Genomic DNA, 20,218 nt, shown 5'->3' on the forward strand with positions numbered 1-20,218 from the left:
TCAATGTATCAATGATCTATGGATGGTGTCAAATGTATTGAAATGTGTATTGTTTGCTGTAGCGGGGAAGATATTCAGCAGCTTATGGAGGTTATAACAACAGAAATGGATACATTAAAAATACAATATTTCCAAATGTAAATAAAACAAAGGCCAAGGTCTCCTTGGGTAACACAGCAGGGACACCCTACTCATTTTGTAAATTTGTTTTGCATATTAATCTTCTGATCTTTTTTAGTTTTTTGAAAGCCTTCTATTCTATCATACAGCTGGATGGTATAGGTATTGTGGTTTTGCATGGGATTGTCAAGTTTGCTGATCTCCAGGCCTGGAATTTCATCATTTTAGGGGCAAGGCCACTTGGCCTTTGGTGTTGTCCATTTTATGAGGGCACAAAGGCCAAATGCCAGGGCAGGAAGGCCATCAAATAAAACAAGATTTTAATCCATTGAAATAATTGATCGAATTTAAGGGTTAAGGATGAGTTTAAATGTAATATGTAGACTATGTGCTGTGAAATAAATAATGTGGTATTTACATTCTGATCCATGCTTAGCCCCAAAGATACTGGATTGGTTTAAAAATGGGGACGCGACAAGTGACACATGACAAGAAAGAGACACTGGTGTCTACATATTGACAAGACAGAGACAGAGACAGAGGAGAAAGTGGTACAGTCAGCTGTGGCTATAAGGCCACTGTGGCCTCAGGGTATGCAATTTTTTGGAGGGACACAAGGCCAAACTGAGGGGCAACGACGGCCATGGCCTTTGTGGCCTCCCTGAAATTCCTGCCCTGCTGATCTCAGAAACTATTTATGCCAGATTTGTGAATGGATACTGAAATTTGCAGCCAGCTCTGTAGAGTTTTAGAGAATGGATGTGCACGGGAGTTTCTTGGCATGTGTATAAAATAAAATGACAGTAACAACAGTATCTAGCGCTGGCAGGTTTGGTCGGTGGACTGCTCGTCTGTACCAATGAAAAGTTCATCAAGGGCAATTTAGAAAGAGCAAAGACGAGGAAGAAAGGAGACAAAGGTACTTTATATAGGGGTGTTTTATGGACATTTTAAAAAGCATCTGTCTGTCTCTGGTTTTCCTGATGCCTCGAAGGCAATTTAGAAAGAGGAAAGGTTAGGGTTAGGGTAAAGGTAGAGAGGTGGCCTTGGAGATGATAATACTGTACAGGGTTACAAGTGCTCCTTCTATCCCTCCCTACTATTTTAAAAACATTGTTGGATATTTTCAGACATAATCTAAATATTTGAAAAATTAAAATAATCATTACTATCATATAATAACTTGAATGACTCTGAGGACCCCCTAGGGGCCATGGACCCTGTGTTGAATACCGATGCTCAAAATGAAGCTAAGGAACTTGTGCAATAAAGGTATGGCTATATTTTCATTCAGGCCTGCACTCATTTGCCCAAATTGCCCTGATGTCAGGTGTTCTCTCTACTTACTATACACGTGGAAACTGTTTCGTTTATAATCTAAAATTATGTATAAAGACTGAGAATCAGCCCAGGATATATTAAGGTTTGGGGATAAAACAAGTCAAGAGAGGCAGGGTTGAGCATGGTTTGGACATGTGCAGAGGATCGGAGGATACATTGGGAGAAGGATGCTGAAGATGGAGATGCTGGTGGCTGGAGTGTCTGCGGAAGATGCAGAGAACAGAATTCAGTAGATGAAAATATATGATCCACTGTGGGACTAGCTGAAAGAAGAAAAGATGTACAGTAATTACCATATATACAGAATAAATGACAATGTCCCATAATGCAACATGCACTCGTTCCCTTTATTACACACAAACTCAGACAGCATGAGTTTAGCAGCAGTTTACACAGCACTCATTAAAGAAGTACGTTTAAATTAAAAATGCCACTAGACCTACACACAATTAACCACACACACACACACACACACACACACACACACACACACACACACACACACACACACACACACACACTTGTTTTCTTTTCTCTTTTTATTAGGTCTGATCAACTATATTTGAAACATATTTTATGTTGTAAATGCTTTAGTTCCTTTAAGACTTCAGATGTCTTTACAGTTATTAGAACGAGTATTAGAACATGTTCTTTCTTTCTTTTATTTCTTTCTTTCTTTTATAAGAGAACTCCCAAAGCTCCCACTGCCATACAGGATAATTTTCTAAACTTAATTTGTTTTGGCTTTAAAATAATAATACTAAAACAAAAACAAACGTGTAATTATACCACTCGTATACAAATGAATCTGAATATTATCCGCCACTGCATGTGGATGTTTGTCTACATTTTATTTATTGCATGCCTTCATCTTTCCCCGCTACCAGCAGCAGCAGCAGCAGCAGCAGCACCACCTCCACCACCACACCATCACTTCACACACAGCCAAACAAGCCTTCTCTGCCCGACATTATCTTCACCCAGACTCCGCTACGGGGAGGCTGAAATGACGGATGCAATCATGGGAGAGAGACGTTGCCGGGGCGGTTTATTTACCTCCGAAGAGGCTGTATAACTTTAGAGGGAAGCCGCTACGTGCGTCTCCCTCTTTTACTTTTCACCGACCCCCTCCTCCTCCTCCTACTCCTCCACCACCTCCTCCTCCGCTCGCAGAAATTTATAAAGAACAAAAAATCCGAGCAGGGAGGGAGGGGGGTTGATACGCCGAGGCTGAAATCGAGAGGCGAACACACAGGAAAGAGGAGTTAATTTGTACAACGGGACTTTCCCCCTCTTAGTCCCCCAAAAGGAGGGGGAAAAGTCGCAATAGTGGAAACGACAAGGAGCGAGGTTCTCGAGACGTGAAAAACGTCCGCAATTGTGGATACTTTGTATATTTTTATTTCGAAAAAAATATGGCCGAGAACGTTCTGGACTCTGGCCCGCCTTCAGCCAAGAGGCCTAAACTCTCCTCTCCGGCACTTTCTGCCTCCGCCAGCGATGGAAATGGTAAATATTTGTTTCGTATATGATTCGTTACAGTGTTATTGATCAAATTGGGTCGTTTTCATCGGCCCGTGTTCGCCCAAAAGAGGAAGGAAACGTGGGATTCCTCTTGTGTTTTTGTCGTAGCTGGCTAATGTTAGCATGTTAGCGTTGTGTGTGTGTCGGACTTGGAGAGAGACATTAGCTGAAGCTAGCTCTACTCTAGAATAGAATAACAAGGATGCGTGCATGATGTCACAACTAGGCTTCGTCCTAGCGGAAGTGCTTCGGACGGACTGCCGTGCAGTAAATGCGCCGCAAAACAGCACCGTTGCCAGGCTGTCTCGCACGAGCTGTTCGCTCGACATAATGACGTATCGACAATTACTTTTATTTGAAAATACGTCATGTTGTCCAGTGACACAGGGGCAGTGGGGCGACGCATGTAAAAGCCATAACGGACGTCGGAACCTATACCATAACAGGCTACACACACTTCCCGATTGTTTTTGACGTCACTGACTCATCCTTGGTGTCTTCTTTCGAGACTCTCCTAGCCATAGCTAGTTGGCTTCCAATGATGGTCCCATCCATGTCTAATGGCTAGTTTAGCCAGGTTGCTAATGAGCTAAACGGCCAGCCAACTTATAATAAAGTTTTTCTTAGCGATGTTTTGAGTGATCGCCATAGCAAAACACTAGACATGTCCAACAACTCCTCTTCTGTCCACGGAGCCGTGTAGACATGCTTACTACAAACACTGAACCACATTATTTTGCCTCATCATAACCAAATGGGATCTTTCCCCTGCTAACGTTGGTGTAAGCACTGAGCAGAGGCAGCGCTAACGGTGCTAGCTTTGTGGGGGAGCTAAATTTAGGCCCATGGGTCTGAGTGATTGTTATGCTCAAATTGCCATTGTTAGTTTTTCTGTGGATGGTGTGTGGCAGAGGGCTGGAGTAACGTAGTGGGCTCAGTGTGAGGACACAACTCTGTCTGGGGAACGGGGACAGCGTCGTGTGTGTCTTATCACTGGCACCACTGAAATATCACGTTAGTTTGACAGGCTGCTGTTAAAACTTAATGTAGTTGTCTTGATTCCATCACCTATGCATATGGTCATTAACTGCTGCAGTTGAGCTTCTCTAGCTATGATCTGAGGTGGTCAGCATCTTTGCAAGTAGACATGTTCCATCATTCTGTCATTGCACAAGCCTTTACCGTTGTCCACCTAGGTAATTAAGCTTGCGTTACTGTGTTTGAAGAACGGCGAGAATAATCTCTCCCTGTTGATAAAATCAAACTAGTCGTAGAGAACAATTTAAATTCAATTGAGTTTGTCAAGCTAAGTCGTGTGTCAAGACATTTCACATGTTGAATGGAAGCATGTTTCAGTGATAACATTACAGGCCTAAACGCTTGTGGATAAGACATAATATAAACATCATATATTATTGAAGTTTTTGTGCTAGAAGTTGTTTTGACATTTCAGGCTGGCTGTTGTTTTATTAGGTTAGTTGCATAAAGTATTACATTGTTAGTAATATTGTACATGAGATGTTATCTTAATTTAACTCAGCTAAATAGTTTGTGAATAGCGGTTGCCTTTGAGGATTCAGATTGTATATTGATGCTGAATTTACCCAGTGCATTATCCAATTGATTAATAACAGTCGCAGTGTGTCTCACTGTCTCTACACATAAATGACAGTGTCCCAATGTGATACCCTAATCTTATGGGAGAAAAAAACCACACACACACAAACAACTGTATCCATTGACAGAGTGAGACAAATAATCACCCATTTAAATTCTTGATTTGAAGAATTCCAAAAATGTGCCATTTGGTCTCCTATGTGCCTGTCTTGTCATTGGAATAGCGAATTGGTCTCTCTTTGCGTTCTGGATTGCCCAAGAGTTGTGCTCAGCACACAGCATGGAGTCGTGCACACCCAGTGTGTTTCCTACCAGCTTGGCTCTGTCACTGTGGCAATAACACTGTGAATCAGGCCATCCGTCAGCTTGTATGCATGAACCTGTCTCACCATCATGTTAAATCACATTGTCACATGTTCACCGGTCTCCCTCCGCTAATGGGCTAGTTGTGTGACATGTTTCTGGGGTGGCATTTATGCAACAAACTGTAGGGCTGGGTGAGTTCATTTTTGGATGTCACCTGTAGTATTGTGCATGGATAGACCATCTGCACATCAGGATTTCATTTTGTTTGAAGACACTGTCACTGAGGGTTGAGAAAATGTCCCAGGCATCCTCATTCCCAATTGGCTTTTCATCACTGTTGGTTAAGCAATAAGCATGCAGTTTATAATAATGTCCTTGCTCAGTTCTGCTGAATGATCTAGACTTCATACAACCTTGACAAACCTGATGCACTTTTGTTTTCCTTATTTTAGTCTTTATGTCTCAACATGCTTCTCATGTGACTATCTTTTCTTCCCTTGCTCTCCTTGCATCCCCTCTCTCAGACTTTGGCTCACTGTTTGACCTGGAGCATGACCTCCCAGATGAGCTCATCAGCTCTTCGGACCTGGGCTTGGTCAATGGTGGGGACCTCAACCAGTTGCACACCAGTCTGGGAGGAGGCCCTGGCAGCCTAGGTCCTGGAAGCGGAGGAATGGGCCTGGGTCTAGGCCCAGGTCCTGGTGGAGGTGGTCCAGGCGGGGGAGGCGGCGGCCCAGACGCGGTGGCCAAGCACAAGCAGCTCTCCGACCTCTTGCGCTCGGGGGCACCGCCCACCTCCACCCAACAACAGGGGCACCAGGGAGCCATGGGCAGCCCAGGAGGGCCAACCTCCATGGGGCAACACCTTGGGAACATGAAGGCATCCCCCAACCAGGGGCCCCAGCAAGTTATGGGCCCGGGGGGGCAGCATATGTCTCCCCAGCAGCAAGTCAGCATGATGCAGCAGCAACAGAACAGTGCAGCCGGCATGGTGGGCGGTGGCATGAACCGAGGCATGATGGGAACGCAGCAGAAAGGCAACAACGGACAGCAGCAGCCGGGCATGATGGGGGGCCAGGTGATGAATGGCTCCCCCAGGATGGGCTTTGGGAATCAAGGGATGGGGGGTAATGGTAACTTGCTGGCTGAGACCCTACAGCAGCAGCAAGGATCAGGGGGACCGGCTGGGATGAGAGGTCAGCAACCTGGAGCACTGAACAAGGTAAGGATCCTGGCTCCTTCAATTCTGTGATGTGACTTTAAAATGATGTGAAAATTGTTTAATTGGAGTTAGGTCAGTCAAAGCCTGATTTCACATTTGTGTAGATTTTAGCTGCTTGGTAGTGGTAGGGTACTAGGTAGTGAATAAAATAGTAATTCGAAAATGTACAGTATGGTAAATATTTACAGGCTATATGTCAAAGTCTGGTGAATTACTGTTGTAAAACCTGTCGGTTGAGTGGGAGGAACAACAAACTTTTAAAACAATTTAATTGCTTTTAATATTCGGAAACAGTGACGATGTTGATATAAGATGCAAAAATGGCTGTGAATAAATATTTTTGTTCCTCAAGATGAAACAGAAATGGAAAGCAGATGAAATAGAAATAGAAAGAAGCATGTCTATTCATCTAAATAATAACCCGAACTGTAATAACGTAAAATGTATATAAAGATGACCACTAGTGAGGAGATTGAGGAGGGAGTAATGGAGGGATCGAGAAAGGAAAACTGAACAATATTGGATCGGAGAATAGGATAAAAGGGATAATAAACGTGTTAGTTTTCATTCCCAGTCCTCATGGAGGAATTGGGGGATGGTGTTCATGACATGTTTGCAACTGTAGTAAGGCATGCACTTTAGGACTGCAGACAGAGTTCATTGATAAAACAAAAACGAGTTCATTGATAAAACAAAAACAAAACACTGTAATTTATAAATTGCACAAGGCGTTATTTTCTTTCTTCTGAGTGAAATGTTTTTCATATAGCTTAGCTTCCTATAAAGGTAGTCTGGTCGTGTTGTGCAGAATTACTGGCCCACAAATTAAGCTGCATATTTGGGAGGTGTTATATTTTTGTATATATATTTTTTAAATTTGTTTTGACATTTCTGTTTTATTTTCGATAGTGACAGTGAGCGAGAGAGACAGGAAAGGTGGGAGATAGAATGGGGATGACATGGGGATGACATGCAGCAAAGAGCTTCTGGTCGGATTTGTGGGAATTTGTTCTTACTAGGGATGGAACGAAAAGCGATTTTATCGTGATTAAAAAACACTCACGATAATCGTATCGTGGAGATTTAATTTATCATGAAATCGTCATGCACTGGGATCACCTTTTAGTTGCCGAGTTGATAGTCTTTTTTTCACTCTACCAAATCTCTTTGCCAAAAAATAGCAGATCTACAAGCTTGTGAGCTTGTAGATCTGCTATTTTGAGAACCACCAACATTTCTGGAAAAATAGCAGATCTACAAGCTCACAACGCGTTGTTTTTACGACACGTTGTGAGCTTGTTGATCAGCTATTTTTTGTCAAATATTCTGCCCTAGGATAATTGATGTTGGGAATTTTTTGATTATTGTGATAATAACACAATAATCGTGATTAGGTCACAATAATCGTGATATGAAACTTTCATATCGTCCCATCCCTACTTCTTACCAGGTGGGACACCTGTTGGAAAAGTTTTGATTTGACCTTTAACATCTAGGCATGTTTTCATTTGTCCACATTTTGGTCAAGTTGGCAAAAAGAAATGGTGTAGAAAAGGCTGTATCTGCAGGTGTCACACTGTAAGATATCACAGGTAATGTTTTCCCTTCACGTGGCCCACACACAGTGTTGGCGACATGAAAACCAAAAATTACCAGCTATAGATTGGTGGGCGAGGGGAAACCCCCCCCATTAATTAATTAAGTGCATCACAGCGAGTGGTTACACGGTCCCGGAGATGTCAATATTAAGTCTCCAGAAGCCACGACCGGCTTAATTGGGTTTATGGTATGTTTTAAACCATCGCTAATGGCTTAATTGAACTAAATGCCATAACCCACCTAATTGATTAGAAACGGAAAGCAGCGTGTCTATTCAGAAAGTGGACGTATTTAATTGCTCTCTCAGATGGAAGGGAACGCACTACGCAGCTCAACGGTATGAAAAATGGAACGTGATTAACGTCCTCCCTGTACCCACACCCCACTGGGAGAAGCAACGTTCATCTTTCATCGCTTCCATGCATGTTCCTTTCGCAAGACTGATACCCATGTTTAACTGCTGTTTTCTGAGATCCTGGATTGAGGCGCAATGCTAGATTATGAATATGCGCTGCCTTGGTTGAGCAGTCTGAGCACAAGATGTTTGATTGTAAAGGGAGCGAAGCAGCGAACCAAGTATACAGTTGAAATCTTGGGAAAGGTTGTCTGTTTGTGCTCCGTGAACATGAACACTGTTTGCCGTTCTTTTACCTCCTGCTTTTGTATTCCCTTGCTTTTTGCTCCTTAAATACCTCACATCACTACCTCTCTCTCTCCTCCATCCCCCTCCCCTCTCTCGTTCTCCCTTCCTCTCACCTCTATCCCCTTTCTTCACCATTCCCTCATCATTGTCTCAATCCTTCATCCCTTCCTGCTCCTATTCGCCCCTCCACCCCTTCACACCCTTCATCCTCCCCATCTCATATCGTTTTTCCCTACCTCCCTCTTCTCATCCCATCTCTACTTGTTCCGCTTCTACCCCATCTCCCTGTTTTCAATCTCTGCACACCTTTCTTGTATATTCTCTCCTCCTACCCCCTTCCTCTCTCCTCATCCATTTCTCCCTGCTCTGCTTTCTTGTTCTCCCCCTGCACATAACTTCTCTCTTCCTACTCGCCTACATCTTTCCCCTCCCCCTGTGCACCTTTCACGTGCACTTTTCCCTTTATTCTCCCTCTCCACCATCTCTCCCCACTGCTTATTTTAATGCACGCTTTCTCCTTCTCTCCCTTCACTCCTCTCAGATGGGTATGATGGGGACCCCAGGGGCCCCATATGGAGGTCCATACGGAGGGCAGGGGAACCAGGGTCTCGGGGGAGCAGGGCTGGGCCCTCAGCTCCAGAACAAGGGGCCCATGGCCAACAGCTTGGCCCAGTTCAGCATGGACAAGAAGAACCAGCCCATGCAAGGCATGGCTGCCATGGTAGGACATCATTTCTGTCATAGTGATGATTGTCAAAACCTTTATTATACCGTAATAAACAAAATTCTCCTTATTTCCTTCTCACCTCTTCCTCTCTGTTCTCTACCACCTCACTGGTGCAGGCCTCCCAACAGCCACAGCCGGGAGTGGGAGGTCCTTCTGGGCCTGGGGTGGGCGGAGCTCCGGGGATGGTCCCTGGCGGCCAGGGCGGTCTGGTGGGGCCGGGAGGCCAGGTGTCTGCGGCAGCGGCAGCCGCTGCGGCCGCGGCCGGAGCGCCCCCTACCGCCGACCCTGAGAAGCGCAAGCTGATCCAGCAGCAGCTGGTGCTCCTGCTCCACGCCCACAAGTGCCAGCGGCGTGAGCAGGCCAACGGGGAGGTGCGCCAGTGCAACCTACCCCACTGCCGCACCATGAAAAACGTCCTCAACCACATGACCCACTGCCAGGCCGGCAAGTCCTGTCAGGGTAAGTAGGAGTTAAAGGATTGGGCGAAGGCTATTGTTATTGTATTGATACCCATTGCACCTGCAGTGTCTTTGAGCAACAGAATTACCTCTCCCCTTTCACACATTGCTATGTCCTGACTTAGAATATTGTGTAAAAGTACATTTTCTTGAAACTTTCATATATTTCTTGAAACTTTCATATATTTCTTGAAACTTTCATATATTCTAGATACATTGGACATTCAGTGAATTATTCCAAACCTTTTTTTGTTAAAACCTTGAATTTTTATGGCATACAGATACAGCTCATGAATATCAAAAGTCCATATTTCAAAATATTACAATATTACACAAGACCACTCAAAACAAGGATTTATAATACGAATGTCAACCATTTCAGAAGTCAGAGTTGCTTGAAGTCCAGTCCAGTTTCCAAAGTCAGTTATGATTTGGGGTGATATGGCATCTGCAATACTTTTTTACACAATATTCTAATATTTCGAGAAGGATCTGTACAATGATGAAGACATCTGTTAGCGGGCCCTTTCCTTTCAGTACTAAATTCAGTTTCATGTCAATCAATGAAACTAAATTGTTATCAAACGTGTACCTGGACTACCTGGACTCACTGCTGCAGCAAGATTACAGTACCCCAGGGCTATGCTAGAATTCACGAGGCAGATAACATTTTTGTTTTTAAATTCACTATTTACTGGCACTGGCAAATTTACTATTTGAATAAAGGTTTAACTATCGAAGAATAGTTGTTGTTGCCCTACTGTGGACACAGCACTATTTCTATTTGAGGCATCTTGAAAGTTCTAACTTCTTTTCCATTCATTTTGTAACCCCAACTCGTCCCCTCTTTCTTGTTCTCTTGTTCCCTTGTTCCTCAGTCGCTCACTGTGCGTCATCCAGGCAGATCATCTCCCACTGGAAGAACTGCACGCGACATGACTGTCCTGTCTGCCTGCCTCTGAAGAATGCCGGAGACAAGAGGAACCCCCAGTGTGAGTGTCTGTATCTGACCATACGACAGCTATACTATAATAAAGCCGAATTTACAGTATACTTGGTAACATGATGATAATGGTACTGGAAAATAACTGTCAACAGACCACTTGCGATCGTAAGTGTTCTGTTGACAGCTTGAAAATCAGATGTTTCCATGCAACAAGGTTTAACTTCTGGTCATAATAGGTACCGGAAGCTTGCTGACATAAAAGCAAATTATTTATTTTTTTCTTTTCTTTTCTTCTTCTTTTGTGTTTATGTTTAGTGTCTGTCACAAATGTTAGTTACCCTCTATCCCAGCCTCATGAGTCATTGTCATTACAATGTTACAGTTTCTGTTTGTGACAATGTGACAAAGATAAAATGATAGTTTCCTCCCTAATTGTACTGCTCCTTCCCCAGCCAAGGTCAGTGCAGTAAATGTATTGTTATTGGTTGATGGCACAAATTTGCATGCCAAGTTCACCAATAAGTACGTGCTCCTTCATGGTGAATTTACAGGGCCTTCAGGCTTCAGAAGTGAATATCCACTGGTTACATTCAAATGAATATAATTACAGTAGGAACGTGCTATCCTTCCCAGTGCTGCTCTTTGCTGAACAGGCATCCAACCAACCTGTAGCAGTCAATAGTAGTAGTTTGTTGGTGTGCCTGGCCAACCTGAAAGCACCATGGAGGATTTAAAGGCCAGTCTCCACTCTCCACGGCTGTAAGCAGAACCTAAGAATTGTAACACCCGGATGCCACAGTGTTTTGTTTTCTTTCTTGAAGTACATTTTTATAAATTGCAACGGTGCGTGGAGGCTTTGTTGCATTGGCTTATCTACCTGCTTTGTAGCTGTCAACAACTCAGGTGTGCAAAAGTATTGTTGTTAATCTCTCGTGTCATCAAAGGAAATGCTTACGTGCTGTCTTCTGTCCTCCGTCTCCCAACAGCTCTGCTGGGCGGTGCAAGTGCTGGTCTAGGCAGCTCTCTAGGCGGGGCAGTGCCGGGCGGCCAACCGAGTGCTCCCAGTCTCAACCCACCCAGCCAAATTGATCCCAGCTCCATAGAGCGGGCCTACGCAGCCCTGGGCCTCACCTACCAGGGCAACCAACTCCAGGCCCAGCCTGGCCAGCCCAGCATGCCCAACCAGGGCCTGCAAGGACAGCCAGGCATGAGGCCACTCAACCCCATGGGTGAGCTAGAGCGACGTTTGCTGAAATTTCGTTTAAAAATGTGGTTAACCAATGAATTTAAACTTGGAGGAGTACTTCACCGCCAAAATGAGTTGAACCCTTTGAAGCCTTGATTTCAGAAATCCATTTGAAACAGAGTTGGACAGCGGCCCTCCCAGCTTATGCAAGCCAGACCATTTATCCTGGAAGTGTTTTAACCCTGTTTTAACCCTGTGGTTCTCAACCTGAGGGGATCCCCAAATGATTAACTTAATGTGCAACATTGTTTTCTCACTCAACAGTAAACAAACCAACATAAAGTTTAAGTGTATAGAGGGTATGAGCACATTCTAAAGTGACAATTTAAGGACTTTTTAATACCTCTAAAGTCAGAAAGTCAGAAATTGTGAAAATTGCAGATCTACATAGCAGATCTACATGCTCAACACGCCTCGCAACATGTAGATCTGCTATTTTCACAATAGAACCGTGTTATACAAAATGTAATGCCTCAACTCTTAGTGCTCGTCAGGGTGGGGGGGGGGGGGGGGGGGTCCCCAGTTAAAATATGAATATTTTGGGGGTCGTCCTGAAAAGGTTGAGAACCACTGTTTTAAATACTTAAGTGTCTGCAAAAGCTCACACTTAAGTATTTAAAACACTTCCAGGATAAACGGTCTCATGTACTAATGAGGAATAAGGTGGACGACGTGCACGTGGAGTTCAACACAGCTCACACACAGTTAACACGTATGTGCTTGCCTAGGTGTGTCTGTCGTTTCAAATAACGATGATACCCTGGTTCCCTTCCGACATGCACAAATGAACAGGTTGTGAGAGCAGCTGAAAATAAAGGTACATGAGATTACCAGAACAACTGTCTATAGTCAACTGGTTCTAAACTCTGGCCATTAAAACCCTGAATACTACTATTTTTATATTCTACCAGGTACATTAATGCATTGACCTAGACCAGTGGTTCTCAAAGTGGATTCCAGGATTCCTTTATGGTGTTCTAAATTGACCCATACAAGTCTGTAACTCTGACAGTGTACAAATGGAACCAAATGAACCCTAACGGGTCCATTTGGTTCCATTTGTACGCTGCCAGAGTTAAAGGGAGACCTTGAGATTTAAAAGTTTGAGAAACACTGACAGGTCTGAGGGCTAGAATGAAGACCTGACGTACTCTGGTTAGTTAACAGTCTTGGAGTCATTGGTGACCCTCGATGTTGAGGGAGGTGTGTACTTAATGTCACATGTCCCCACTGTGCAAATACTACAGTGCTAGACTGACAACATGTTGCAGACTGAGCTAGCTCTTGTTAGAAATGGTGGTTATAAACTCTGGTTCACTGCCATAGAATGATTATTGTGCACAATTAGTAAATACAATATAGCTCTCCTTATTTGTAACTTCTTTATAATAAATGCAATACATTTGATTATCATAGAATGTAGACTTATTGAAACTTGAAAGTTCATATCCTTTTTTGAAAAGAGACGTTGGAAGTAGGCCGGAAAATTGAATAAACAAAAACAAACATATTTATTTTGTTGTGCATCTGTTGCGCCGAAGTGTAAGATGCATAAAATACAAATTAAATGGCCCTTTAAAGGACAACTTTAGTTTTTTACAACAAGGGTTCATATTTAGATTGTAATTAAAGAATATAAAACATGAGTGTTAAAATTATTTCATTTACTTCTTTCTATTGTTTTAGAGATTTTTATTTCAGTGGTTGGGGGCATGCGTACAAGTGGCTAAATATGTCATTTTACACAGAATAAGCCCATTCCCAAGATACAACGCAACCTTTCATGGTTGGATGTGACTTATGGGGGCTAGAAGTGTTACTGTAAATAGCAATAAAGAAACTGCTGGCTTATTGTGTCTAAAAAGACATATTTAGCCACTTGTACGTATGCCCCCATGCGTACGCATGCCCCACATTTTAGCACGGTAAACGCGATAAAACAATAGAACGAAGCAAATGAAAACATTTTAAAACTCACCTTTTCTTTTCTCTAATTACAATCTAAAATATGAACCCTTGTTGTAAAAAAACAAAGTTGTCCTTTAAGAACTCCTAAAAAGCCTAAAATCCAGATGATCCTAACGTTGCTCCCCTCTCTGTGTCCAGGTGCTAATCCAATGGGAGTGAATGGAGGAGTTGGGGTCTCTCCTCAGAGTCAACAGGCCAGCCTGCTACAGGACACCATGATGCATCTGAACGTAAACAGCCAGGGGTGAGAGCATGGACACATCACAGCAAAACACAACATGACACACTGTGACACCTGTGTAGCCACCAGCATCACTAACAGCATCCCCATCCAGTCCCCCAGTCGAAAAGATAAAGTGGCAGTGCCATGCTGTACCCACTTAACAACTCCGAATCAACACATACACACGTCAGATAGAACTCTGGGTCGGATACATTTTTATGGGTCCCTTAAATTTAGTTTCCTACATTTTCTTTTCTTTTTAATTATTTCAAAACATTTTCCAAAAAACATTCCCTAAAATAAATTCCATGGAAAAAAATCTATGATTTTCCTAAGTAATTTCATAAATAAATAAAAGGAAAATCTTAAGAAATTCCATAAATTAGAAAACGAATGTCTAAGAAGTAGTGAAAATAGCCGATCTACAAGCTCCCAACGCGACGCGAAGTGACACGTCGTGAGCTTGTAGATGAACTGTTTTCACTAGTTTAGGGCAAACGTCTAATTTCTCTTTTGGGTCTTGAGCTAAAAAAAGGTTTGGGAACCACTGAGATGGATAATATGACACGCTCATACTAGCGCTACAAAGTGTGTATTTATTTGTGTTTTATTCTCACCTTCAGACTGATGAGCGATGGCGTGGGTTCAATGCCGACGGCCAACCCTCCCTCTGCCCCGGGCATGAGGAAGAGCTGGCATGAGGACATCACCCAGGACCTGAGAAACCACCTGGTGGACAAACTGTAAGGGACTGGGAACATCATCACTTTATAGCCCCAGTGCTATACATGGTTGTCCTCAACCACTGTGCCAGGGGACCTTTGGTGTGCCCCTTGAAACTGCTTGAAAGCCAGTATTGTATTTATCATTTAAAAAATGATTTAAACTAGACTAGATTAAAACAGCCGATCTACAAGCACACAACACCTCGCGGCGCGAGGCGTTGTGTGCTTGTAGATCTGCTGTTTTCACTACTGTTGTGCGACAGCCTTGTATGATGAAGCAGGGCTTTACTTTGCGAAGAAACGTACAAATTTGAAACTTGGAGATACAAGGTTTCTTCCCGACAGTGACGATATTTACACCCACGTATTATGTTGGTGTGCTCATGGATTCTTGGGACATGAAAAGTGTGCCCTTGCAGAAAAAAGGTTGAGAAGCACTGCTCTAACACCAGACCCCTATCTCTTCTCACCCACAGTGTCCAGGCCATCTTTCCTACCCCAGATCCCGCCGCCCTTAAAGACAGACGGATGGAGAACCTGGTGGCCTATGCCAGGAAGGTGGAGGGAGACATGTATGAATCGGCCAACAGCAGAGTAAGCAACATTATTAGCTATCCTAATGGATAATACTAATAATAATCACACAAGTGAATGAAGAATACCATAATGTTTGACGTGATGTCGACAAATTCAGTAAAATGCCTGAGATGGGTGTTGAATTGATAACTCGCCCTTCCAGGTTGTTCCACCTCTTCTGTACATCTTGTTATCTTGTGAACAGGATCTGTGTGTTGATTTCCCTGGCTGCTGCAGCCCTCATCCACATTTTGATGGGTCAAAGACGGGAACAAATACATTTCCCCAAGACCCTTAAAGCCATAATGTGTTTTTAGATAATGAATTTATTAAAAGTAGTTTTTGATATAATCTTTCTCTGCTTTCCACATCATTTTTATAGACAACTTGACAAATCCTTCTGGCAGTATGACTTTAACTTATATCTATTTCTTTTGTCTTATTCCTGCTGTACACCACTCTCTTAATTGTCTTTACCCTCCTCTCCCCTGCCCTACTCTCCTATCTTCCCCCTTTTCCCCCTGCCTAGGCGGAGTACTACCACCTGCTAGCGGAGAAGATCTATAAGATCCAGAAGGAGTTGGAGGAGAAAAGGAGGACCAGGCTACAGAAGCAGGGCCTGGGGCTGGGCCCCCCCGGGATTGGTCAATCTCCCTCGGGACTACCTCCAAGTGAGTGAGAGAGACATGCTGCACGTTGTCCCAGCAGCTTGGTTTATCCGGCACCTGTATGAACCCTAAGGCCTAATCAAACCATTTGTGTGATGGTACATGTCCAACAAGATGATTTCTTCCCCCTCCATATGTTTTTATTGTTCACAATTGGAATGCCCCATCACGCCTGCAGTGTGATGGGGAGTGTTTATTTTGCGCTCGCACGTTGACGCATGGCATTTTTATCTGCTTGCTGAGAGCTGAAGTATTTTCGACTCGGCCGGTTGGAAGGGTTTTTATGCGAGCGTCTTGGTGTTTTCAGACTGTGGTTGTTGAACTTGATGATGGAGTAGATGATGTCTGCTCTGCTTTAAATCAAACGGTCATAAAATCTTCCTGTCTGCTGGTTTACAGACGGTCCCCTCCCTGACCCACCAATGGTGAGACCCCCAGGACCCAACCCGATGGTCAACAGGTTGCAGGGTCCAGGTAAGAGATACATTTTACAATGTCAAGTTTTACTCCTTTTGGCTGTGACTTGTAGCCATTTGACAAGATGAATTTGATGCTCTGGGCCCACCAGTTCTAAGATTTTAAACCCATTCCGATCTGATATTATATTGTGAAATCCTTTATTTTGTGATCCAGGATCAGACAATCCAGCCAAATGATGTCCCAGTATTTCAAAGAAATTCAGGATTGGGTAACTCATTCCACATAACTGCTACATATTATAAAAATGAGTCCTCTCCTATATAGTTATTTTTTAATATACTAGGTACAATGTATGTGGAAGAAATCCCTCTGGAATAACTCATTCTCTCCTCCTCTTGAGACTATTAAAATAAGCAGGGAGAAGATTGGGTTGGAGCATCAAACTAGACAGTTTATTTTGTGAGGTCTTTAGCTTCTTTTTAAGGATTATTGGGATGTTCCTGTACCAGGATGTGCAGGTGTAATCAAAATGTCATTGAACAAGTACCCCAGCCAATCTTTCAAGAGCCCTTCTATCTATAAAAGTGGAAGGAGAGTAGGGGAGTGGCATGTAGAAAATGGTCACACAGTTTACAGTTTTTGCTCTCTGCTTTCCTCTTGGGCAGTTTGAGACCATATCATCACAAAACTGTGGTTAATTTGGCCATAAAGTGAATCTGAACATCTGACATTTCTTTGTGGCTTTCCTGGCTTTAATTGATGGTACACATTAGAGAAAGGCAGGCTACGGGGGGAGAGCAATGGGGAATTGACGTGCAGCAAAGGTTGCCGGGCTTGGAAATCGAACCTGCGACTTGTAACGACGATATACTAGTGTTGTTGCTGCTCTTATACCGCCATTATTACTGGGGTTGGTGGGGGCCAGACAGTAGCCTGCCGCGGGCCACAAATGGCCCGCGCGCCGCCTATTGGGGAACCCTGGTCTAGTGTCTTATTTCTTACTGTCCCCTATGTAATTGTGCTTTGTCTGTTATTGTAGGTATGAACCAGTTCAATCAGATGGGAATGTCACCCATGGGCCAAAGGTCTACACCTCCTCTTCCTATGGGAGCAGCTGGCAACCAGGTGAGCCCTCACTCACCCAGCCACACATACACTGGTTCACAAACACTGGGCCGGGACCCATTTGTGGGCCGCAGATAGATTTCTATGGGTCCCTTTGTTTTTTTGAAGCGGTGAAAGCCGCTTCCAAGGTGTGGCTTTGTCTGTCCCATGTCTGTCCCGTGCATGCAGAATTGAGGATTGGTCAAGCTTCACATGACAATTTGGCCCTCCAGACAAAATCATTCATTCATCCAGAATTCATGAAAATATAGAACTAAAGCACATAGAAAGTATAGATCTAGAAGATAGAATGTATAGATCTAGAACACAGATTTCATAGCTCTAGAACACATAGAATAAGAATTCACCGCTTCACTTCGAACCGAGGTTCGATTTTTATTTCTACATTACGTTTTTTTATTATTTATTACAAAAATAATCCAGAAACTTTCCCAAAAAAGCAAAAATGTTCATGAATTATGATGGGTGTGGTTCTATGCCTAAACTGTAGCCTTTAACCTCACAAAAAAAATCGAGCGTGACATGGATGTGTTCCATGTCTAAACGGGTTAATAACCATGGTGTGTTCCATCTCCAGATGGGTATGGTGGGAGCCAGGATGGGCCAGCAGCCCAACGTCAACCAGCTCCACAACCAGTACATGTCCCAGGGACAGTTCCCTGGACCTGGACCCGGAGGCCCAGGGCTCTGCAACGCTCAGCCTAGCATGGCCCAGCATACAGTGCAGGGAGGAATGGCACAGGTAACATGACCTGCTCTGTATCTCGATGCTTCTCAAACGTTCACATTTCAAGGTCTCCCCTTAACACGTTGCAAGCCGCGGCAGAACCCTCTGAACAGAGGTAGCGCCGAAGAAATAAGCCATTTATTTACAAACATGTTTTAAAAAAACAAAGCCCACATGATAACAACACGTACTGGAGTGCTCGACACAGCGTACATATTCATCCTGCAGAGGTCGGCGATCTTACTTTGGCGAGGCGGAGGGGAGATCAATTCCATTCGTTTACGTGCGGCGAAGCAGGGAAAGGAGCGATAGAGAAGCGGCGCCCGAACGTGATTGAAACCGCGATCCACGAACAGAGACAAAGACCAGCCATCTTGTTTGAGCTTCTTGCTGAGTTTCAACACTGGGGAGAGGATGAGGCTCCTCCTGGCCAGCCATCCATCCAGAATGTGAGTCAACGGCGTGGCCTGCTGGATATTAGGAGTATCACACCCAGCACCAGAAAATGACTGTCAGAGCATATTAACCCTTTCAGATCGCTCCAAAAAGACACAGAGAAGAATTTCCGATGTTTTTTTTTTTTTTATTATAATTTATATCAAAAGTCCGGGAATAGACGGCGTGGCTGATGGGACCCAGTAGGAAGTCCGAGGGAGTACGGCCAGGCTTAGAAGGTGTTAACTCTGACAGTGTACCAAATGGACCTGTGGTTCCAGTTGTACACTGTCATTTATATACTGTACTTGTAAGTGTCAATTTAGAACTCCCTAAAGGAATCCAAATAGTCCCTGTAATACACTTCAATAGTCCACATAGTTTATTTTTGTGTCTTTTTATTAGGGCTGTCACGATTATGACATTTTACTTGACGATTAATTGTTGCCCAAATAATTGCGATTAACGATTTAATTGTGTTTCTGTTGTTGAACATTTGAACATTTCTGTTTGGCTTTTAGGCTTCGTAAACTAAAGTTGCACAGGAAAAATAATTATGCCAAATAACTTACATTAACTTTATACTTTGTAACTTTATAGAAATAGTGGAGATAGTTGCGACGCGTTTTGAGCTTGTAGATCTGCTATTTCCACAATTTTTTTAACATTTTGAAAACATGGAAATGATTGAAAATTATGCAAAAAATAATTGCGATTATCACAAATAATTGTGATTTGGCGATTTTGGGTTAGGGTTATTATTTATCGAATCAAATAATAAATCCTGTGCTTCTCCTCCTCCCTGTTTTCCTCTTCTCCTCTCCCTTCTGCAGACACAGATGGGAACTCCTCCCTCTCTGCCAGTAGCCAGTCCTCTGGCCCAGCCCGGATCAGCCGGTGGCCCCGTGGGGCCCATGGGTCCCCAGAGTGTCGGTGGTGGTGGAGGCGGTCCCGGCTCCACTATGGGTGGCCCCGCGTCCAACATGACCCCGCCCAACGCCAGCCAGCAGCCCAACTCCATCCCCCACCTAGCGGCCATGCGCAGCTGCTCGCCCTCTCCTGCCCGCAGTCGGACCCCCACCCCTCACCAAACGCCCCCGAGGCTAGCGGGGTCCCAGACGCCGCAGCCACACACCCCCAACCCGCCCCAGTTGGCTCCGCCTCCCCCTGCCCCGCAGCAGAACCAGATGAGTCAGGGGCCAGGCTCCAACAAGTCCCTGCAGCAGCACATGCCAACGGGATCCACCACTCCCTCTCACCCTGGAGGTCCACACAGCTCGGCGCCGCACAGTGCTCACCCGCCACGCACTCCGGTCAGTACCCGCACAGGAACACCCTCAGTGTTGGTGTAATTCGCCTGTACGTGTCCTTTTCAAGGCACCTTTTAACCGTAGAGATTTTCCGACGAGTTGCCGTCGAAAAGCCGCCGTTGCCGACAGGAAGGCATCGGGAGATTGTCGGCAAGAGGCGCTTGCCGCCAATAGGGCTGGCGGAACCCGTCGATGGAAAACTGAGCCTGCTCAGTCGGTGCTCGCGGTCGGTGGTAAATAGAATGGACCAGAGTCTAGTCTGCTACATTGTAGAACTTCCAGAAGCAAGCCT

At 44.2% G+C, this 20,218-nt stretch overlaps 1 protein-coding gene across 2 annotated transcripts in view; it reads left to right on the plus strand.

Annotated features, from left to right (window-relative positions):
• Positions 1–2,709: 2,709 nt before the first annotated feature.
• Positions 2,710–20,218, plus strand: part of ep300a (EP300 lysine acetyltransferase a) — a 34,123-nt gene continuing 16,614 nt past the window's right edge. For both annotated transcript variants that reach the window (XM_080747928.1, XM_080747929.1), the window contains exons 1-14: positions 2,710–2,970; positions 5,433–6,130; positions 8,914–9,093; positions 9,216–9,558; positions 10,436–10,549; positions 11,490–11,732; positions 13,856–13,961; positions 14,564–14,683; positions 15,142–15,259; positions 15,771–15,912; positions 16,309–16,383; positions 17,369–17,454; positions 18,032–18,196; positions 19,450–19,929. In XM_080747928.1, coding sequence (XP_080604054.1) covers positions 2,877–2,970; positions 5,433–6,130; positions 8,914–9,093; positions 9,216–9,558; positions 10,436–10,549; positions 11,490–11,732; positions 13,856–13,961; positions 14,564–14,683; positions 15,142–15,259; positions 15,771–15,912; positions 16,309–16,383; positions 17,369–17,454; positions 18,032–18,196; positions 19,450–19,929 — 2,964 coding nt within the window. In that variant the 5' untranslated portion in view covers positions 2,710–2,876. The remainder of the gene's footprint in view (positions 2,971–5,432; positions 6,131–8,913; positions 9,094–9,215; positions 9,559–10,435; positions 10,550–11,489; positions 11,733–13,855; positions 13,962–14,563; positions 14,684–15,141; positions 15,260–15,770; positions 15,913–16,308; positions 16,384–17,368; positions 17,455–18,031; positions 18,197–19,449; positions 19,930–20,218) is intronic.

This window comes from Nannobrachium achirus (assembly GCF_963921795.1).
Source record: "Nannobrachium achirus genome assembly, chromosome: 18".
NCBI lineage: Eukaryota > Metazoa > Chordata > Actinopteri > Myctophiformes > Myctophidae > Nannobrachium > Nannobrachium achirus.